The following is a 20,583-nucleotide window of genomic DNA, read 5'->3' on the forward strand; positions in this document are numbered from 1 at the left end:
AAAATGAAAAAGTGGGAAGGGTATAGCCTTCCCACTTTTGTCAAAATCGGCCAAAAACGACATCTCTTGAAATTATCCAAAAATCATACGGCAAATAATCGAAATTAAACGCTGATTTCGATTTAGTGATTGGTTTTCTCATTATACCAGCCGTTTCAAAAATTAACGAAAACAGTGCTGTTAGCGCAACAACTTAATTTAGGCTTTTTAACGTTTAAATCAAAAACTATAAAACCAATAGATAAATAAACCTGATTTTCATGATTTTCATTCAATTCTGAATGGAATTCATGTATTTTAAGCAAAATTTGAAATTTGGCCAAAAATTAAAAAGTGGGAAGGGTATAGCCTTCCCACTTTTGTCAAAATCGGCCAAAAACGACATCTCTTGAAATTATCCAAAAATCATACAGCATAATCGAAATTTAACGCTGATTTCGATTTAGTGATTGGTTTTCTCATTATACCAGCCGTTTCAAAAATTAACGAAAACAGTGCTGTTAGCGCAACAACTTAATTTAGGCTTTTTAACGTTTAAATCAAAAACTATAAAACCAATAGATAAATAAACCTGATTTTCATGATTTTCATTCAATTCTGAATCGAATTCATGTATTTTAAGCAAAATTTGAAATTTGGCCAAAAATGAAAAAGTGGGAAGGGTATAGCCTTCCCACTTTTGTCAAAATCGGCCAAAAACGAAATCTCTTGAAATTATCCAAAAATCACACGGCATAATCGAAATTAAACGCTGAACACGATTTAGTGATTGGTTTTCTCATTGTACCAGCCGTTTCAAAAATTAACGAAAACAGTGCTGTAAGCGCAACAACTTAATTTAGGGTTTTTAACGTATAAATCAAAAACTATAAAACCAATAGAAAAAAACCTGATTTTCGTGATTTTCATTCAATTCTGAATCGAATTCATGTATTTTAAGCAAAATTTGAAATTTGGCCAAAAATGAAAAAGTGGGAAGGGTATAGCCTTCCCACTTTTGTCAAAATCGGCCAAAAACGACAACTCTTTAAATTATCCAAAAATCACACGGCATAATCGAAATTAAACGCTGAACACGATTTAGTGATTGGTTTTCTCATTATACCAGCCGTTTCAAAAATTAACGAAAACAGTTCTGTTAGCGCAACAACTTAATTTAGGCTTTTTAACGTTTAAATCAAAAACTATAAAACCAATAGATAAATAAACCTGATTTTCATGATTTTCATTCAATTCTGAATCGAATTCATGAATTTTAAGAAAAATTTGAAATTTGGCCAAAAATGAAAAAGTGGGAAGGGTATAGCCTTCCCACTTTTGTCAAAATCGGCCAAAAACGACATCTCTTGAAATTATCCAAAAATCATACGGCATAATCGAAATTAAACGCTGATTTCGATTTAGTGATTGGTTTTCTCATTATACCAGCCGTTTCAAAAATTAACGAAAACAGTGCTGTTAGCGCAACAACTTTATTTAGGCTTTTTAACGTTTAAATCAAAAACTATAAAACCAATAGAAAAATAAACCTGATTTTCGTGATTTTCATTCAATTCTGAATCGAATTCATGTATTTTAAGCAAAATTTGAAATTTGGCCAAAAATGAAAAAGTGGGAAGCCTTCCCACTTTTGTCAAAATCGGCCAAAAACGACATCTCTTGAAATTATCCAAAAATCACACGGCATAATCGAAATTAAACGCTGAACACGATTTAGTGATTGGTTTTCTCATTATACCAGCCGTTTCAAAAATTAAAGAAAACAGTGCTGTTAGCGCAACAACTTAATTTAGGCTTTTTAACGTTTAAATCAAAAACTATAAAACCAATAGAAAAATAAACCTGATTTTCGTGATTTTCATTCAATTCTGAATCGAAATCATGAATTTTAAGAAAAATTTGAAATTTGGCCAAAAATGAAAAAGTGGGAAGGGTATAGCCTTCCCACTTTTGTCAAAATCGGCCAAAAACGACATCTCTTTAAATTATCCAAAAATCACACGGCATAATCGAAATTAAACGCTGAACAGGATTTAGTGATTGGTTTTCTCATTATACCAGCCGTTTCAAAAATTAACGAAAACAGTGCTGTTAGCGCAACAACTTAATTTAGGCTTTTTAACGTTTAAATCAAAAACTATCAAACCAATAGAAAAATAAACCTGATTTTCGTGATTTTCATTCAATTCTGAATCGAATTCATGTATTTTAAGCAAAATTTGAAATTTGGCCAAAAATGAAAAAGTGGGAAGGGTATAGCCTTCCCTTCCCTTAGCCTTCAAATTAAACGCTGATTTCGATTTAGTGATTGGTTTTCTCCTTATACCAGCCGTTTCCAAAATTAACGAAAACAGTGCTGTTAGCGCAACAACTTAATTTAGGCTTTTTAACGTTTAAATCAAAAACTATAAAACCAATAGATAAATAAACCTGATTTTCATGATTTTCATTCAATTCTGAATGGAATTCATGTATTTTAAGCAAAATTTGAAATTTGGCCAAAAATTAAAAAGTGGGAAGGGTATAGCCTTCCCACTTTTGTCAAAATCGGCCAAAAACGACATCTCTTGAAATTATCCAAAAATCATACAGCATAATCGAAATTTAACGCTGATTTCGATTTAGTGATTGGTTTTCTCATTATACCAGCCGTTTCAAAAATTAACGAAAACAGTGCTGTTAGCGCAACAACTTAATTTAGGCTTTTTAACGTTTAAATCAAAAACTATAAAACCAATAGATAAATAAACCTGATTTTCATGATTTTCATTCAATTCTGAATCGAATTCATGTATTTTAAGCAAAATTTGAAATTTGGCCAAAAATGAAAAAGTGGGAAGGGTATAGCCTTCCCACTTTTGTCAAAATCGGCCAAAAACGAAATCTCTTGAAATTATCCAAAAATCACACGGCATAATCGAAATTAAACGCTGAACACGATTTAGTGATTGGTTTTCTCATTGTACCAGCCGTTTCAAAAATTAACGAAAACAGTGCTGTAAGCGCAACAACTTAATTTAGGGTTTTTAACGTATAAATCAAAAACTATAAAACCAATAGAAAAAAAACCTGATTTTCGTGATTTTCATTCAATTCTGAATCGAATTCATGTATTTTAAGCAAAATTTGAAATTTGGCCAAAAATGAAAAAGTGGGAAGGGTATAGCCTTCCAAAAAACGACATCTCTTGAAATTATCCAAAAATCATACGGCATAATCGAAATTAAACGCTGAACACGATTTAGTGATTGGTTTTCTCATTATACCAGCCGTTTCAAAAATTAACGAAAACAGTGCTGTTAGCGCAACAACTTAATTTAGGCTTTTTAACGTTTAAATCAAAAACTATAAAACCAATAGATAAATAAACCTGATTTTCATGATTTTCATTCAATTCTGAATCGAATTCATGTATTTTAAGCAAAATTTGAAATTTGGCCAAAAATGAAAAAGTGGGAAGGGTATAGCCTTCCCACTTTTGTCAAAATCGGCCAAAAACGACAACTCTTTAAATTATCCAAAAATCACACGGCATAATCGAAATTAAACGCTGAACACGATTTAGTGATTGGTTTTCTCATTATACCAGCCGTTTCAAAAATTAACGAAAACAGTTCTGTTAGCGCAACAACTTAATTTAGGCTTTTTAACGTTTAAATCAAAAACTATAAAACCAATAGATAAATAAACCTGATTTTCATGATTTTCATTCAATTCTGAATCGAATTCATGAATTTTAAGAAAAATTTGAAATTTGGCCAAAAATGAAAAAGTGGGAAGGGTATAGCCTTCCCACTTTTGTCAAAATCGGCCAAAAACGACATCTCTTGAAATTATCCAAAAATCATACGGCATAATCGAAATTAAACGCTGATTTCGATTTAGTGATTGGTTTTCTCATTATACCAGCCGTTTCAAAAATTAACGAAAACAGTGCTGTTAGCGCAACAACTTTATTTAGGCTTTTTAACGTTTAAATCAAAAACTATAAAACCAATAGAAAAATAAACCTGATTTTCGTGATTTTCATTCAATTCTGAATCGAATTCATGTATTTTAAGCAAAATTTGAAATTTGGCCAAAAATGAAAAAGTGGGAAGCCTTCCCACTTTTGTCAAAATCGGCCAAAAACGACATCTCTTGAAATTATCCAAAAATCACACGGCATAATCGAAATTAAACGCTGAACACGATTTAGTGATTGGTTTTCTCATTATACCAGCCGTTTCAAAAATTAAAGAAAACAGTGCTGTTAGCGCAACAACTTAATTTAGGCTTTTTAACGTTTAAATCAAAAACTATAAAACCAATAGAAAAATAAACCTGATTTTCGTGATTTTCATTCAATTCTGAATCGAAATCATGAATTTTAAGAAAAATTTGAAATTTGGCCAAAAATGAAAAAGTGGGAAGGGTATAGCCTTCCCACTTTTGTCAAAATCGGCCAAAAACGACATCTCTTTAAATTATCCAAAAATCACACGGCATAATCGAAATTAAACGCTGAACAGGATTTAGTGATTGGTTTTCTCATTATACCAGCCGTTTCAAAAATTAACGAAAACAGTGCTGTTAGCGCAACAACTTAATTTAGGCTTTTTAACGTTTAAATCAAAAACTATCAAACCAATAGAAAAATAAACCTGATTTTCGTGATTTTCATTCAATTCTGAATCGAATTCATGTATTTTAAGCAAAATTTGAAATTTGGCCAAAAATGAAAAAGTGGGAAGGGTATAGCCTTCCCACTTTTGTCAAAATCGGCCAAAAACGACATCTCTTGAAATTATCCAAAAATCATACGGCAAATAATCGAAATTAAACGCTGATTTCGATTTAGTGATTGGTTTTCTCATTATACCAGCCGTTTCAAAAATTAACGAAAACAGTGCTGTTAGCGCAACAACTTAATTTAGGCTTTTTAACGTTTAAATCAAAAACTATAAAACCAATAGATAAATAAACCTGATTTTCATGATTTTCATTCAATTCTGAATGGAATTCATGTATTTTAAGCAAAATTTGAAATTTGGCCAAAAATTAAAAAGTGGGAAGGGTATAGCCTTCCCACTTTTGTCAAAATCGGCCAAAAACGACATCTCTTGAAATTATCCAAAAATCATACAGCATAATCGAAATTTAACGCTGATTTCGATTTAGTGATTGGTTTTCTCATTATACCAGCCGTTTCAAAAATTAACGAAAACAGTGCTGTTAGCGCAACAACTTAATTTAGGCTTTTTAACGTTTAAATCAAAAACTATAAAACCAATAGATAAATAAACCTGATTTTCATGATTTTCATTCAATTCTGAATCGAATTCATGTATTTTAAGCAAAATTTGAAATTTGGCCAAAAATGAAAAAGTGGGAAGGGTATAGCCTTCCCACTTTTGTCAAAATCGGCCAAAAACGACATCTCTTTAAATTATCCAAAAATCACACGGCATAATCGAAATTAAACGCTGAACACGATTTAGTGCTTGGTTTTCTCATTATACCAGCCGTTTCAAAAATTAACGAAAACAGTGCTGTAAGCGCAACAACTTAATTTAGGGTTTTTAACGTATAAATCAAAAACTATAAAACCAATAGAAAAAAAACCTGATTTTCGTGATTTTCATTCAATTCTGAATCGAATTCATGTATTTTAAGCAAAATTTGAAATTTGGCCAAAAATGAAAAAGTGGGAAGGGTATAGCCTTCCAAAAAACGACATCTCTTTAAATTATCCAAAAATCACACGGCATAATCGAAATTAAACGCTGAACAGGATTTAGTGATTGGTTTTCTCATTATACCAGCCGTTTCAAAAATTAACGAAAACAGTGCTGTTAGCGCAACAACTTAATTTAGGCTTTTTAACGTTTAAATCAAAAACTATAAAACCAATAGATAAATAAACCTGATTTTCATGATTTTCATTCAATTCTGAATGGAATTCATGTATTTTAAGCAAAATTTGAAATTTGGCCAAAAATTAAAAAGTGGGAAGGGTATAGCCTTCCCACTTTTGTCAAAATCGGCCAAAAACGACATCTCTTGAAATTATCCAAAAATCATACAGCATAATCGAAATTTAACGCTGATTTCGATTTAGTGATTGGTTTTCTCATTATACCAGCCGTTTCAAAAATTAACGAAAACAGTGCTGTTAGCGCAACAACTTAATTTAGGCTTTTTAACGTTTAAATCAAAAACTATAAAACCAATAGATAAATAAACCTGATTTTCATGATTTTCATTCAATTCTGAATCGAATTCATGTATTTTAAGCAAAATTTGAAATTTGGCCAAAAATGAAAAAGTGGGAAGGGTATAGCCTTCCCACTTTTGTCAAAATCGGCCAAAAACGACATCTCTTTAAATTATCCAAAAATCACACGGCATAATCGAAATTAAACGCTGAACACGATTTAGTGCTTGGTTTTCTCATTATACCAGCCGTTTCAAAAATTAACGAAAACAGTGCTGTTAGCGCAACAACTTAATTTAGGCTTTTTAACGTTTAAATCAAAAACTATAAAACCAATAGAAAAATAAATCTGATTTTCGTGATTTTCATTCAACTCTGAATCAAATTCATGTATTTTAAGCAAAATTTGAAATTTGTCCAAAAATGAAAAAGTGGGAAGGGTAAAGCCTTCCCACTTTTGTCAAAATCGGCCAAAAACGACATCTTTTTAAATTGTCCAAAAATCACACGGCATAATCGAAATTAAACGCTGAACACGATTTAGTGCTTGGTTTTCTCATTATACCAGCCGTTTCAAAAATTAACGAAAACAGTGCTGTTAGCGCAACAACTTAATTTAGGCTTTTTAACGTTTAAATCAAAAACTATAAAACCAATAGAAAAATAAATCTGATTTTCGTGATTTTCATTCAATTCTGAATCAAATTCATGTATTTTAAGCAAAATTTGAAATTTGTCCAAAAATGAAAAAGTGGGAAGGGTATAGCCTTCCCACTTTTGTCAAAATCGGCCAAAAACGACATCTCTTGAAATTATCCAAAAATCACACGGCATAATCGAAATTAAACGCTGAACACGATTTAGTGATTGGTTTTCTCATTATACCAGCCGTTTCAAAAATTAACGAAAACAGTGCTGTTAGCGCAACAACTTAATTTAGGGTTTTTAACGTTTAAATCAAAAACTATAAGACCAATAGAGGCAATTCACATCGCGGTTTCGCGTGTCAATTGTTTCGATGTCCGCCATTTTCTCTGGTTGTTTATGTCATGTTTTGCGTTGTTTGTATTGGCTGAAAGTGTTATTTCCCAATACAAAGTGGATTTTGTGAATCAGTGTTTAATTTTTTTAAATTTTTTTTTGTGTCAGTTAATTGCTACGTATCTTGGTTAGTATGTGTAGCAATTTCTGTTTCCAGATCACATTTCTTGTATTTTTTAAAAAATCTTTTCTGTAGGGCTGTCATGGGTTTTCAATATTGTTGTGCCCGGGTTGCAAAAACAAATAACATTAGAGTTTGTAATGCACATTTTGTTCTAGGTAAGTCTGGACAAATTTATTAATAGTGAATGTGTCTATCTAATTCTTCTATTTGAAATCACACAGGAAAACCTTTTTAGTACACTGGAGAAACACACCCAGACTGGGCCCCATCCCTGAATCTTGACAAAGTGTATGTTAACGCTAAATCAGCCATGGATAGAGAGTCAAGAAGAGTAATTTTAAATTTTTTAGTTATTGGTTTTCTCGTTAAACCAGCCGTTTCAAAAATTAACGAAACAGTGCTGTTAGCGCAACAACTTAATTTAGGCTTTTTAAGGATTAAATCAAAAACTATAAGACCAATAGGAAAATAAACCTGATTTTCGTGATTTTCATTCAATTTTTATTCGAATTCATGTATTTTAAGCAAAATTTGAAATTTGGCCAAAAATGAAAAAGTGGGAAGGGTATAGCCTTCCCACTTTTGTCAAAATCTACCAAAAACGACATCTCTTGAAATTCTCCAAAAATCACACGGAATAATCGAAATTGAACGCTGATTTCGATTTAGTTATTGGTTTTCTCGTTAAACCAGCCGTTTCAAAAATTAACGAAACAGTGCTGTTAGCGCAACAACTTAATTTAGGGTTTTTAAGGATTAAATCAAAAACTATAAGACCAATAGGAAAATAAACCTGATTTTCGTGATTTTCATTCAATTTTGATTCGAATTCATGTATTTTAAGCAAAATTTGAAATTTGGCCAAAAATGAAAAAGTGGGAAGGGTATAGCCTTCCCACTATTGTCAAAATCTACCAAAAACGACATCTCTTGAAATTCTCCAAAAATCACACGGAATAATCGAAATTGAACGCTGATTTCGATTTAGTTATTGGTTTTCTCGTTAAACCAGCCGTTTAAAAAATTAACGAAACAGTGCTGTTAGCGCAACAACTTAATTTAGGGTTTTTAAGGATTAAATCAAAAACTATAAGACTAATAGGAAAATAAACCTGATTTTCGTGATTTTCATTCAATTTTGATTCGAATTCATGTATTTTAAGCAAAATTTGAAATTTGGCCAATTATAGCCTTCCCACTTTTGTCAAAATCTACCAAAAACGACATCTCTAGAAATTCTCCAAAAATCACACGGAATAATCGAAATTGAACGCTGATTTCGATTTAGTTATTGGTTTTCTCGTTAAACCAGCCGTTTAAAAAATTAACGAAACACTGCTGTTAGCGCAACAACTTAATTTAGGGTTTTTAAGGATTAAATCAAAAACTATAAGACCAATAGGAAAATAAACCTGATTTTCGTGATTTTCATTCAATTTTGATTCGAATTCATGTATTTTAAGCAAAATTTGAAATTTGGCCAAAAATGAAAAAGTGGGAAGGGTATAGCCTTCCCACTTTTGTCAAAATCTACCAAAAACGACATCTCTTGAAATTCTCCAAAAATCACACGGAATAATCGAAATTGAACGCTGATTTCGATTTAGTTATTGGTTTTCTCGTTAAACCAGCCGTTTCAAAAATTAACGAAACAGTGCTGTTAGCGCAACAACTTAATTTAGGGTTTTTTAGGATTAAATCAAAAACTATAAGACTAATAGGAAAATAAACCTGATTTTCGTGATTTTCATTCAATTTTGATTCGAATTCATGTATTTTAAGCAAAATTTGAAATTTGGCCAAAAATGAAAAAGTTGGAAGGGTATAGCCTTCCCACTTTTGTCAAAATCTACCAAAAACGACATCTCTTGAAATTCTCCAAAAATCACACGGAATAATCGAAATTGAACGCTGATTTCGATTTAGTTATTGGTTTTCTCGTTAAACCAGCCGTTTCAAAAATTAACGAAACAGTGCTGTTAGCGCAACAACTTAATTTAGGGTTTGTAAGGATTAAATCAAAAACTATAAGACTAATAGGAAAATAAACCTGATTTTCGTGATTTTCATTCAATTTTGATTCGAATTCATGTATTTTAAGCAAAATTTGAAATTTGGCCAAAAATGAAAAAGTGGGAAGGGTATAGCCTTCCCACTTTTGTCAAAATCTACCAAAAACGACATCTCTTGAAATTCTCCAAAAATCACACGGAATAATCGAAATTGAACGCTGATTTCGATTTAGTTATTGGTTTTCTCGTTAAACCAGCCGTTTCAATAATTAACGAAACAGTGCTGTTAGCGCAACAACTTAATTTAGGGTTTTTAAGGATTAAATCAAAAACTATAAGACCAATAGGAAAATAAACCTGATTTTCGTGATTTTCATTCAATTTTGATTCGAACTCATGTACTTTAAGAAAAATTTGAAATTTGGCCAAAAATGAAAAAGTGGGAAGGGTATAACCTTCCCACTTTTGTAAAATCTACCAAAAACGACATCTCTTGAAATTCTCCAAAAATCACACGGAATAATCGAAATTGAACGCTGATTTCGATTTAGTTATTGGTTTTCTCGTTAAACCAGCCGTTTCAAAAATTAACGAAACAGTGCTGTTAGCGCAACAACTTAATTAAGGGTTTTTAAGGATTAAATCAAAAACTATAAGACCAATAGGAAAATAAACCTGATTTTCGTGATTTTCATTCAATTTTGATTCGAACTCATGTATTTTAAGCAAAATTTGAAATTTGGCCAAAAATGAAAAAAAAGGGAAGGGTATAGCCTTCCCACTTTTGTCAAAATCTACCAAAAACGACATCTCTTGAAATTCTCCAAAAATCACACGGAATAATCGAAATTGAACGCTGATTTCGATTTAGTTATTGGTTTTCTCGTTAAACCAGCCGTTTCAAAAATTAACGAAACAGTGCTGTTAGCGCAACAACTTAATTTAGGGTTTTTAAGGATTAAATCAAAAACTATAAGACAAATAGGAAAATAAACCTGATTTTCGTGATTTTCATTCAATTTTGATTCGAATTCATGTATTTTAAGCAAAATTTGAAATTTGGCCAAAAATGAAAAAGTGGGAAGGGTATAGCCTTCCCACTTTTGTCAAAATCTACCAAAAACGACATCTCTTGAAATTTTCCAAAAATCACACGGAATAATCGAAATTGAACGCTGATTTCGATTTAGTTATTGGTTTTCTCGTTAAACCAGCCGTTTCAAAAATTAACGAAACAGTGCTGTTAGCGCAACAACTTAATTTAGGGTTATTAAGGATTAAATCAAAAACTATAAGACCAATAGGAAAATAAACCTGATTTTCGTGATTTTCATTCAATTTTAATTCGAATTCATGTATTTTAAGCAAAATTTGAAATTTGGCCAAAAATGGTTTTTGGTCAAAATCTACCAAAAACGACATCTCTTGAAATTCTCCAAAAATCACACGGAATAATCGAAATTGAACGCTGATTTCGATTTAGTTATTGGTTTTCTCGTTAAACCAGCCGTTTCAAAAATTAACGAAACAGTGCTGTTAGCGCAACAACTTAATTTAGGGTTTTTATGGATTAAATCAAAAACTATAAGACCAATAGGAAAATAAACCTGATTTTCGTGATTTTCATTCAATTTTGATTCGAACTCATGTATTTTAAGCAAAATTTGAAATTTGGCCAAAAATGAAAAAGTGGGAAGGGTATAGCCTTCCCACTTTTGTCAAAATCTACCAAAAACGACATCTCTTGAAATTCTCCAAAAATCACACGGAATAATCGAAATTAAACGCTGATTTCGATTTAGTTATTGGTTTTCTCGTTAAACCAGCCGTTTCAAAAATTAACGAAACAGTGCTGTTAGCGCAACAACTTAATTTAGGGTTTTTAAGGATTAAATCAAAAACTATAAGACCAATAGGAAAATAAACCTGATTTTCGTGATTTTCATTCAATTTTGATTCGAATTCATGTATTTTAAGCAAAATTTGAAATTTGGCCAAAAATGAAAAAGTGGGAAGGGTATAGCCTTCCCACTTTTGTCAAAATCTACCAAAAACGACATCTCTTGAAATTCTCCAAAAATCACACGGAATAATCGAAATTGAACGCTGATTTCGATTTAGTTATTGGTTTTCTCGTTAAACCAGCCGTTTCAAAAATTAACGAAACAGTGCTGTTAGCGCAACAACTTAATTTAGGGTTTTTAAGGATTCAATCAAAAATTATATGACCAATAGGAAAATAAACCTGATTTTCGTGATTTTCATTCAATTTTGATTCGAATTCATGTATTTAAAGCAAAATTTGAAATTTGGCTAAAACGAAAAAGTGGGAAGGGTATAGCCTTCCCACTTTTGTCAAAATCTACCAAAAACGACATCTCTTGAAATTCTCCAAAAATCAGACGGTATAATCGAAATTGAACGCTGATTTCGATTTAGTCATTGGTTTTCTCTTTAGACTAGCCGTTAAAAAAATTAACGAAAACAGTTCTGTTAGCGCACCAACTTCATTTATGGTTTTTAAAATGTAAATGAAAAATTATAAGACCAATAGAAAAATAAACCGGATTCCCGTGATTTTTATTCAATTCTGAATCTAAATCATGTATTTTAAGCCAAATTTGAAATTTGGTCAAAAATGAAAAAGTGGGAAGGGTATAGCCTTCCCACTTTTGTCAAAATCGGCCAAAAATGACATCTCTTGAAATTCTCAAAAAATCAGACGGTATAATCGAAATTGAACGCTGATTTCGATTTAGTCATTGGTTTTCTCTTTAGACTAGCCGTTTAAAAAATTAACGAAAACAGTTCTGTTAGCGCACCAACTTCATTTATGGTTTTTAAAATGTAAATGAAAAACTATAAGACCAATAGAAAAATAAACCTGATTTCCGTGATTTTCATTCAATTCTGAATCTAAATCATGTATTTTACCACTCACTTATACTCATACTCTTCTTTCTTCTTACCAGGCTTCAGCATCACTCAGAGGATGACCAACATCAATGTTTCTTTTTACTTTCTTTGCAAGACACTTGTTGGTTTCAGACATAAATGCCTCTAATATTCCTGTCCACACAAAGCAGGAAAAGCTTCTTGGCTCAAGGGTCATCTCAAGCAAGTCCAAAGTCATAAACTTCCGAGAGAAGAATTTTTTTTACCGTCTAATACTATAAATAATAAAAATTTAGCTAATATTGTCACACGAGTTGTATTTGGACAAGAACAAACGAATACAACAAGTGATGACATCAATTCTAAACAATGGTTTAACTCAAACAAAAGGGATAACCATTACCAAAAGTTGGAGAAGCGTCTGAAGACCTCTTGGGAAACCAGGGAACTCCTCTTACGGAGCCCAGCTCCGGGAGCTTACCCGATGGAGACTCATCTAACGCAGATTCGGGGCAGCGTTTTATACCGTCGCGCGAATTACTCCCCTTCCGGACTGCATATCTGCGTATCTTTCTTAGAGCGGACTTCTCCCGATAATTTCTTCACCACGATCGCAGCGTTGTCCAAGGAGCGGATGACTCATCTCTGTGAAGAGATAACCAATCTCCCTTTTCACCCGCGACAATATCAACATGCCATAGAGTTGTATGTTAAAGCAAACTGCAAACTAAAAATACTGTTGATAGGTTTTTTTATGCCTATTTATACAAACCAGCATTGTTTAGTTCAGGATAGAAGGGCAGAAATTCTCAATATTTTCCATTGGAATGTTTTCTCTGGGATTGATGTATTCACGATGAACACTGTGTGTAAAGCTGCTGATAGTGACCATACCTGAAGAAACACATTAATAATGAAGGTGTGTGCAAAAGCAGAATCCTTGTGGTTGGCATGAAGATATGGCAAATTTATATCTAGTCGAAGAAAAACCATGGATATAAATTTAAAAATAACAGTAATTAAAATGCAACATGTGATAAACAAAAGATACGCTCAAAAAGTCTAAACTATTCTCAGATAGAATGTGTTGTTTACCGCTGACTAATTATATTGTTGCAATTGCACTGTTTGTTTGTCTCGAGTCACATGTAACTCATTCCACGGTTGGAGATGCAAGATTAATTGTTGAAGGAAAAAATACTGCTAAAACAAAACAAAGTCCTTGAGGCACTCAAGGACTTCACCTAGCTGCCAACAAAGTGAGACATTATGGCATGACTAATTGGATAATGCCTTAAATACCTTTATTAATCAATACGCTCACCAACGGAGCTTTGTTATTGTGCAACGCTCATCGAGGTGCAAACACGCGTACACTTCCAACGTGCGTGTCAAGATCTCGTCAAGTTGTCATTCATTAACTATACAATGCTGATCGAAATCGGCCTAACAATCGATCGATAAATTCAATATGTTGTAGACTCCTCCTCCCTTGAAGGCGTCGTCTATCGAAATCGCTACATGGCAGTACAAGTTTTTTATTTATTTGCTAAATAAACGGACAACTATTAAAAAGTGGATCAAACGGCGTTCCGTAGTTGCCCCTTTTTATGTAGACGACCATGATCGAAACAATGGAGCTCACACGGCCTGTGAAAAAACCTGTCCGTTGCCGGGCGACGCACAAAGCCTCGCCTTGAAAAATAACTTCGCGGCCTGATTTTTCCCTATCTTCATGACCGACGCGCCATCTCTCTGAAAAAAATCTCCAGAAATGTCGAGTCGCTCTTAGATTGCTCCGCATTCCTTTATTGTTGAGCCGATAATTGACAGGACCCCTTCGTTAATCTCCGCGTTATCTCCTCTACAACACGACGTCAAGTTTTGCGACGCAGCATCTAAAATAAGAAAACGTATAAAGGATACGTACGAGACCCTGAAATCGACTCGAGTTGGCTGACTAAACTGCTCCACACTCCTTCGTCGTTCAGCCGATAAAAACGGGGACTCGACCGGGAGCTGCTGCGTTATTTCCTCTACAAATGGAGACCAATCTCAGCGGCACAGCATCTAAAAAAAAAAAACGAACGAAACATTAGTGCGCACACCCCTGAAATCGCCGCGCCATCAGCGCCATCTCTGGGGTAAAGTCTCAGAAAAAGTGTCGGTCGATCCACCGGTCGTTGTAGAAGGGTAAGGGTGCCTGTATCAGGGGGTTGGGAAATGCGAGTTTTGATAGAATCCCTATCGGGAAATTAAATCCTAGAATACCAACATATAGCTGCAGCACGAAACGCTAAACATTTGTAGGTAAAACTGTCGTAGCTCGTAGGATCAGCCTGTGAAGTGTTGAAAGTAAAAAAACACGGAATAATAGCTACCATACCCTAACGCTTGCGAGAAAAGTATTTGAAATTGTTAGAACAATGCAGCTAATTTTTTACTTTTTGCAGATTGTCACGGAAATTTTCCGGAAGTAACCGGAAGTAGCAAATATCTCCGAAAATAGTGATTCCATAACAAAACGAGTAGGATTTTCGTGATCCTTATTAAATTTGGGGTTAGAATAACGGGTTTAGCTAAAAGTCGGATTTGACCAATTTGACGATTTTCGGGTATTTTGAGCTGACCCATGGATTCGACCCCAAATTTGACGAGGATCACGAAAATGCGAATCTTTTTTTCTGACAGACCAACACATAAAGAGTTATTTGGCATTTTAAAACCGGAAGTTAAAATTCCGTTAATCTAAAAAATGAACTCTGTTCTGCTTTAAATGGTTAACAAGATTTTGACAGTTGTAAAAGTAAACTATTGTTAATAAAAGCTATGCAGTGCTTTAAAAGTTCTAAAAGTACAATTTCAGTTCTGGCACATAAATAGACTTGAATCGAAAAATCATACATTCAACACGATTAAACCCGTTACTTACTTGATATTTAGTGAAAACCTGCAACCGAAATATGAAAGTACTTGTCAAAACTTTTGTTTCGGGTTCTACTAGAGTCTGGCTGGATGCAGCTAGACTGCGCAAGGCTATTTCAATGGTTCGTCTGCTCACGAACTACCACGCATTTTTGAATGAAAAAAATGCCATGAGGAATTACAGTTTTTACTCTTATAACCCTTCACTTATCCATCTATTGGTATTATTCGTGGTTTGACCAACAAGTATCATCAATCAACAACCCTGAAAAGTGAAGAAGACCTCTCGCACATACTCACTAACTTTTCCCTTTTCCTTGTCTTGTCGATTTAAAAATGAAGATACAAAATGGGAAGAGAACACCAGAGAATAGTATACGTACATATAATAGGTTTGGTATTGTATGCCTGTGTGCTGTTTGTATCAATGTCAATTTCAAGAATAAATGAAAAAAAAAAAAAACAATTATGAAATAGAAATTGTTTTTAAAAAAGGTAAACACAGTCAAATGGTTGAGAGCAAAGTAGAGTAGACTACCAAAGACGATGAAACAGCCCTAAGAAAAGTGAATGAGATTAGGCGGAAGGACACGCAAGATATTACCGGCTAGTCTGAAGGAGATAACGTTGTTCGGAAAACCAGATAAATATTTTTTCAGTGACATTTCTTTTCGGTTATTGCTAGCGGATACAAAATTTTCCTTGTGACGGTTTTCCATGGGACACGCTTCCCAAAAGAGACGATGAGAAATGACAAGAGAGAAACAAAACTTTGTCTATGGAAGAATGGTAACCGGGTGTGAACATCTTACCAAAGATAGACAAATGATCAGTAGTTACCCTAACAAATAACGGTAAAGTTAACCTCTGGCTGTAAGATAACTAAACAAGGAAGGTAAACAATTACAGCAGTAGGTCAACCTTACGTTGCATAGTCTAAACGACGGGTGCCTAACAATTTCGGCAAAAAATTTAAAAAATATGTTAGCACATAATTTCGTTACTACTATAGATTTCGAATGCCCCTCAATATGATAAATCACAATATTTGGCATTTGGAAATGGCATACCAAACTACAGCCGATCAATGTAAAAAGATATTAAGATATATTTTGACATTGATGAATGACAATTCATAGTATTCCTATCACGAATAAGAATTCTTAGTTTATTCAACTTACAGTAATAGAGGAATCAGTATCGGTCTCCAGTGCGAGAAGCAGGAGCTACGAGGAGCTCATTTTCATGGACAGGGTCAACGGGTAAGTGGTCACCCTGGGATTGGAAACTGGCCTCATAGGCGGTCCAAGCCATAGCGAATTTTTAGCTTTCCGGGGAAACTCAGTAAGAAGATCCCTTGTTGGTGTTGACAAGGTTTTCAACAAACGATTTATTAATCTATTATTCCATTTAAAAACTTACAGCTTTCAGCTATAGGCTGTAGATGGTGTTTTCCCGTTCTAACTTCACTGAAGCAGTATGTCAAAAATACAGTATAACTTTTCGGTATCCTGGAGCTGTGACGTGCTGTTGGCTGTTATCCACAACATGCATCGTCTTCTTTGATGGCGTTTTTATTGATCGCTATGGTCTCGCCGCTTTCTGCAGTCGCTCCAGAGTGTCCGGAGTACTGTTGCTGCATCAATTCATGGTTGAAAGTTGAATGAAGTATAAGTGGTAAAAGTCCAGCTCGCTGAGCCATGGCAGTTCGAATCTGTCGTTCTTTTTCGAATAACTCGTCAAGTTTAAGCCACTGGCGTACTCTTTCCATGTCAATTTCGGCTCTCCGTAGTTTCTCCCAGTTGTTATGCTTGACACATTTCTTTTTTTGAACAAGACAGAAATCTCCAGTCTCTTCAAAGACTTCCCGTACTAAAGGATACCCGCATACATCAGTGTCATTGACCTAAACAGAAGACAAAGGATTTGATTTTGTAGCTAGAGAAACAAATCAGTAGCATTACCTTAGGATCTTTGCAATGCTCAGGACATAAAACACGAAGTCGTTTGCAATATGTTCGATTGCTGGGATTGTAAAAATCACAAAACATATTGTTGCCTTCTATTTTGGTTTGAAAAATGGAACCGAAGGACGTTTGGCTTTCGTATTTGTTGAAACATCGCTCCATGTGTCGGATTGCATTACTGACCGTAATACCGATGCCGCAAGTGACGCACTGTACAGTAGCTGATTCCGTTTCGCAATCGCCTGCCTCATCTGCTTCGTCGTCTGAGTTTATGTCAACCGTAAATTTTTTTGCCTTTGCTGTAGTTATATCCAGTTCCTATTGAGTTTTGGACCAAGAAACACATCGTCACATTTAACAAAACTTAAAAATGATAAAACTCCGAGACGAATTAAAACCTTTTGTTTAAGATCCAACTCTTCCAGAGCTTCCCGTGCTTCGTTTTGTTGCTTACGAATCAGTTCTAATTCTTTCTTATTCTTTTCTTCAGCTATGCAAGGTGTTAAGCCCCATTCTTGAATGCGTTGCGGCAAAATCTAGACAACAGTTTTCTTTTTTTTTTAAGTTCCCGAAATCTTTGATATGGGATGAGTTTACCTGGTATATACGTGTTGTCGCCAATTTTAGCCCGCATTGGTCACTGCAATATTTGCTTCCCGGACGCGATGCATTTATACATTGCGGTCCGTAACAGTGGATGACCTAAAATCGTTTCAAGCGATGGTCAGGCAAAATGTGTTAAGGCAATTTAACTAAATTTGACTATTTATCTTTGCGTGTGCAATAATTTGTCTACATACCTTTTGCTTGCTCCGCGCTGGAGATTTTTCTATTTCGCTTTCCCCTCCCGAATCTGTAGACGAGGTGATTCTCTTCCGGCGACGGTGGTCCCCAGAAATAGCAGAGGAACGATGTCTTCCTTTTGCCTTTTCCTTGTGGCAAAATAAATTTAAGAAACAAAGAACAATTAAGAAAATCTATGTGTGTACCTTTTTGTTTGTCGAATGCCGAGACGGTTTACTAGATGGAACTGTGGGTTTTTCTTTTCGTAGGCTCGGCTCCCATACATCATCATCGGAATAGTTGGCTTCATTCAACACCGGTTTTATTGCAATTTCCTCTTCTTCTGCTACTGTTTCAACCTTTTTCTGCTAAATGAGAATCAGTTAACAACCAAAGTAAATTTTTAAGAGAAAAAATTTAATACAAAGGATACCTTGGGTGCAAAAGTGAGACAGACTCTGTATTGGCACTGTTGACGTGGTTTTCCTTTACAAGATTCACACTTATTGCAGTTATCTACACGATAACAAGCAATGCATTCACCACAATGAGGGTATTTTGGGGTAGATTCCTTTTTTTCCTGTCGTTTTTTTGCTTTCTTTGCTGACTCTTCCTTCCCTACCTGTTCTAGTTTTTTTTGTTTGTATTTGATGGTTAAGCTAGGATCCCTTTGCCTGCATTTCTGTTGTAGTTTAAATTTATTATTAAAATATCAAATGCAATGAAGATTTATACTTACTGGACAGAAAAACTTTTTTATGAACCGGGATTCCTCTTCGGTAATATCTGTACAAAGTAAAATTATATACATTAATATTTCAAATAATTCTGTTGTTCTAAACAATAATGACCTATGCAGTCTCCATGGTACCATTCCTCACAGTAGTCACATCCACTGTTTGAAAGTATAAAATCTTTTGTTTTTATCTAAGAAGTAATTAACAAGATTTTAAACTACTTGCATCATAAATCTGCTGGCATCTGAGCTACGGCAGATGCAGTAAACTTGTTCTTCAAGGCCATGTTCTTCTTGTCTCATCATTAAGTTGATTTTGGATTGCCTCTCAGGTAATATGCTTTGCTTGGCTATGTTATCTTTCTATTTAAATTTATAAAGGAATTTGTCAATGTTGGTTTGGAATTAACAAATGGCTGTACTACAAAGCCAAAAGCCAAAATTATTCGACTAATGCTTACCGACATTTCCAAGGAAGTGCTTGAGAAGCTATCGAAATGTTACAATCCAAAAGTAACCTTAGCTATTCCCAAATCTCTTGTATTAAATAACACGGAATAGAGCAGAATTCATTCGAGGATTCTTTAATGTGATAGAGGTTCTGTGTTACTAGACTTCAAGTGTTCTTTGCTTGTAGAGAACTGGAAATATGTTGATGAAAACTTCAAAAACTCCATTCCAACTGGAGGAAAATTTGATAACTACTTTGTCACCTGATTCATTTTCCAAACTTTAGATGGCGTCTAGAAAGGGACCAAATATTTACATTTTGTAGCCCTTCATTTCGTCAACTGTCATGAAATGAACAATATACTTCTTATCATCGCTTCCATTAATCCCTTTTGACGACGCGTCTCCACTTTTTCTAAGGTAAAAAAAACAAAACATGTAAGTAATGTTCTCTTCTAATTGTAATATTTAAAAAGATGTCTGAGTTTTTCTGTGGACCATGCAATATCCAACTCAATTCCAAACTCCAGTGGGATCAACATTTAATCGGAGGAAAACACATGCGAGCTGCTGCCCTTACGCAGTCTCAATCCGTTGATTCGTCAGCAGCAAGTGGGATAAATGTTTCATTTCAATAGCATTAATGTGGGTTATTTAATAGTTTCTGACTCATTTTCTCCTATTGCAGTTGCTTTGCCCAATGGCAATTACAAATGTAAAACCTGCAATGATTTTGAGTGCTCTGGATTCATTCCTTTTGAACAGCATTTAATAGGTCAGAAGCATATGAAAAATATTCAGCGTGCTAAAGAATCACCTATCCAGTCTTCCTCAAGCTCTCCTGTAAAGTCACTTCCATTGCCTAGCACCCCACCAATTAGAAAAGTTTCAACACCAGAAACAGCAACTGATGCATCTTTAGCCAGTATGATTTTTTCTCTAATAATATTAGAAGAATGGATAGTTAAATTTAAATTTTTTTTTCTCTCTTTCTCTCTCTCTCTCTCTGTTCTAGTGGTACAGTCAGATGGCTCATACAAATGCAAAGTCTGTGTTGATTTTACCTGCACAGGCCCTATACCAATGGGGGACCACCTAAAAGGAAAAAGTCATTTAAAGAATTTTAATAGAAACCGTCCTGTCGAAAGTTTACCGTTTGAGCAACTGAATATTTCCACTCCGAACCGAAAAATAGATTTCATTCCTAATGCTTTAACGGTAGATGAACGTGTTGACAAGGCATGGAGGCATCAAACAATATGTGGCTACAGTTACGATGAGTCTTTTCCGTCACTGTCTGTAGGGGAAAAGATTGAAGTGCTTAATCCGCATTTTGCTTTCATCGGCAAAGACGATCCTATGCCGAACTTTATTAAATACTTGAGTATGTGATTTCAGACCACTGGGAGTCACTTTTTTTAATACTGTTTCACATCTTCCAGTTGTATGTCTGA

General features: G+C 34.2%; 2 protein-coding genes and 1 long non-coding RNA gene across 7 annotated transcripts; 1 reads left to right on the forward strand and 2 right to left on the reverse strand.

Moving 5' to 3' along the window:
* Positions 1-12,832: 12,832 nt before the first annotated feature.
* Positions 12,833-13,818, reverse strand: LOC123473803. Its single transcript, XR_006648067.1, has 3 exons — positions 13,571-13,818; positions 13,364-13,516; positions 12,833-13,162 (listed from the first exon to the last, which is right to left on the reverse strand). It is a non-coding gene; the product is annotated as an uncharacterized LOC123473803 (long non-coding RNA).
* Positions 13,819-14,301: 483 nt separating this feature from the next.
* LOC116925690 (CXXC-type zinc finger protein 1) lies at positions 14,302-19,410 on the reverse strand. 5 transcript variants are annotated; one of them, XR_006648068.1, is made up of 13 exons: positions 19,141-19,370; positions 18,906-19,042; positions 18,795-18,838; positions 18,683-18,729; positions 18,377-18,625; positions 18,150-18,311; positions 17,961-18,092; positions 17,758-17,862; positions 17,559-17,696; positions 17,158-17,478; positions 16,616-17,099; positions 16,375-16,549; positions 14,302-14,338 (listed from the first exon to the last, which is right to left on the reverse strand). XR_006648068.1 is itself a non-coding variant. In XM_032932415.2 (11 exons), the coding sequence occupies exons 1-11, from the start codon at positions 19,144-19,146 to the stop codon at positions 16,731-16,733; spliced, it is 1,710 nt and encodes a 569-aa protein (XP_032788306.2). In that variant the 5' UTR covers positions 19,147-19,370; the 3' UTR covers positions 16,341-16,730. The 5 variants fall into 5 exon arrangements, 1 of the variants encoding a protein (XP_032788306.2); XR_006648069.1 differs by lacking the exon at positions 14,302-14,338 and adding an exon at positions 19,393-19,410 and having other exon boundaries at positions 16,284-16,549; positions 19,141-19,320; XR_006648070.1 differs by lacking the exon at positions 14,302-14,338 and having other exon boundaries at positions 16,284-16,549; positions 18,150-18,308.
* LOC116925700 lies at positions 19,411-20,528 on the forward strand. Its single transcript, XM_032932427.2, has 4 exons — positions 19,411-19,549; positions 19,606-19,741; positions 19,818-20,054; positions 20,145-20,528. Exons 2-4 carry the CDS (start codon positions 19,606-19,608, stop codon positions 20,519-20,521), a joined length of 750 nt encoding a protein of 249 aa, XP_032788318.1. The 5' UTR covers positions 19,411-19,549; the 3' UTR covers positions 20,522-20,528.
* Positions 20,529-20,583: the final 55 nt, after the last annotated feature.

The sequence above is a fragment of the Daphnia magna genome, linkage group LG6 (genome assembly GCF_020631705.1).
Source record: "Daphnia magna isolate NIES linkage group LG6, ASM2063170v1.1, whole genome shotgun sequence".
Lineage (NCBI taxonomy): Eukaryota > Metazoa > Arthropoda > Branchiopoda > Diplostraca > Daphniidae > Daphnia > Daphnia magna.

Bases quoted from the DNA above. Each gene is read 5' to 3' on its own strand.
- LOC116925690 (XM_032932415.2), bottom strand. The intron at 18,626-18,682 runs GTAAGTATAAAT...AAACTACAACAG, and splicing joins TAAAAAAGTTTTTCTGTCCA to AAATGCAGGCAAAGGGATCC. The intron at 18,093-18,149 runs GTACACACATAG...TTTTGCCACAAG, and splicing joins GGCATTCGACAAACAAAAAG to GAAAAGGCAAAAGGAAGACA.
- LOC116925700 (XM_032932427.2), top strand. From the start codon at position 19,606: ATGTCTGAGTTTTTCTGTGGACCATGCAATATCCAACTCAATTCCAAA. The intron at 19,742-19,817 runs GTGGGATAAATG...CTCCTATTGCAG, and splicing joins CGTTGATTCGTCAGCAGCAA to TTGCTTTGCCCAATGGCAAT. The intron at 20,055-20,144 runs GTATGATTTTTT...TCTCTGTTCTAG, and splicing joins AACTGATGCATCTTTAGCCA to TGGTACAGTCAGATGGCTCA.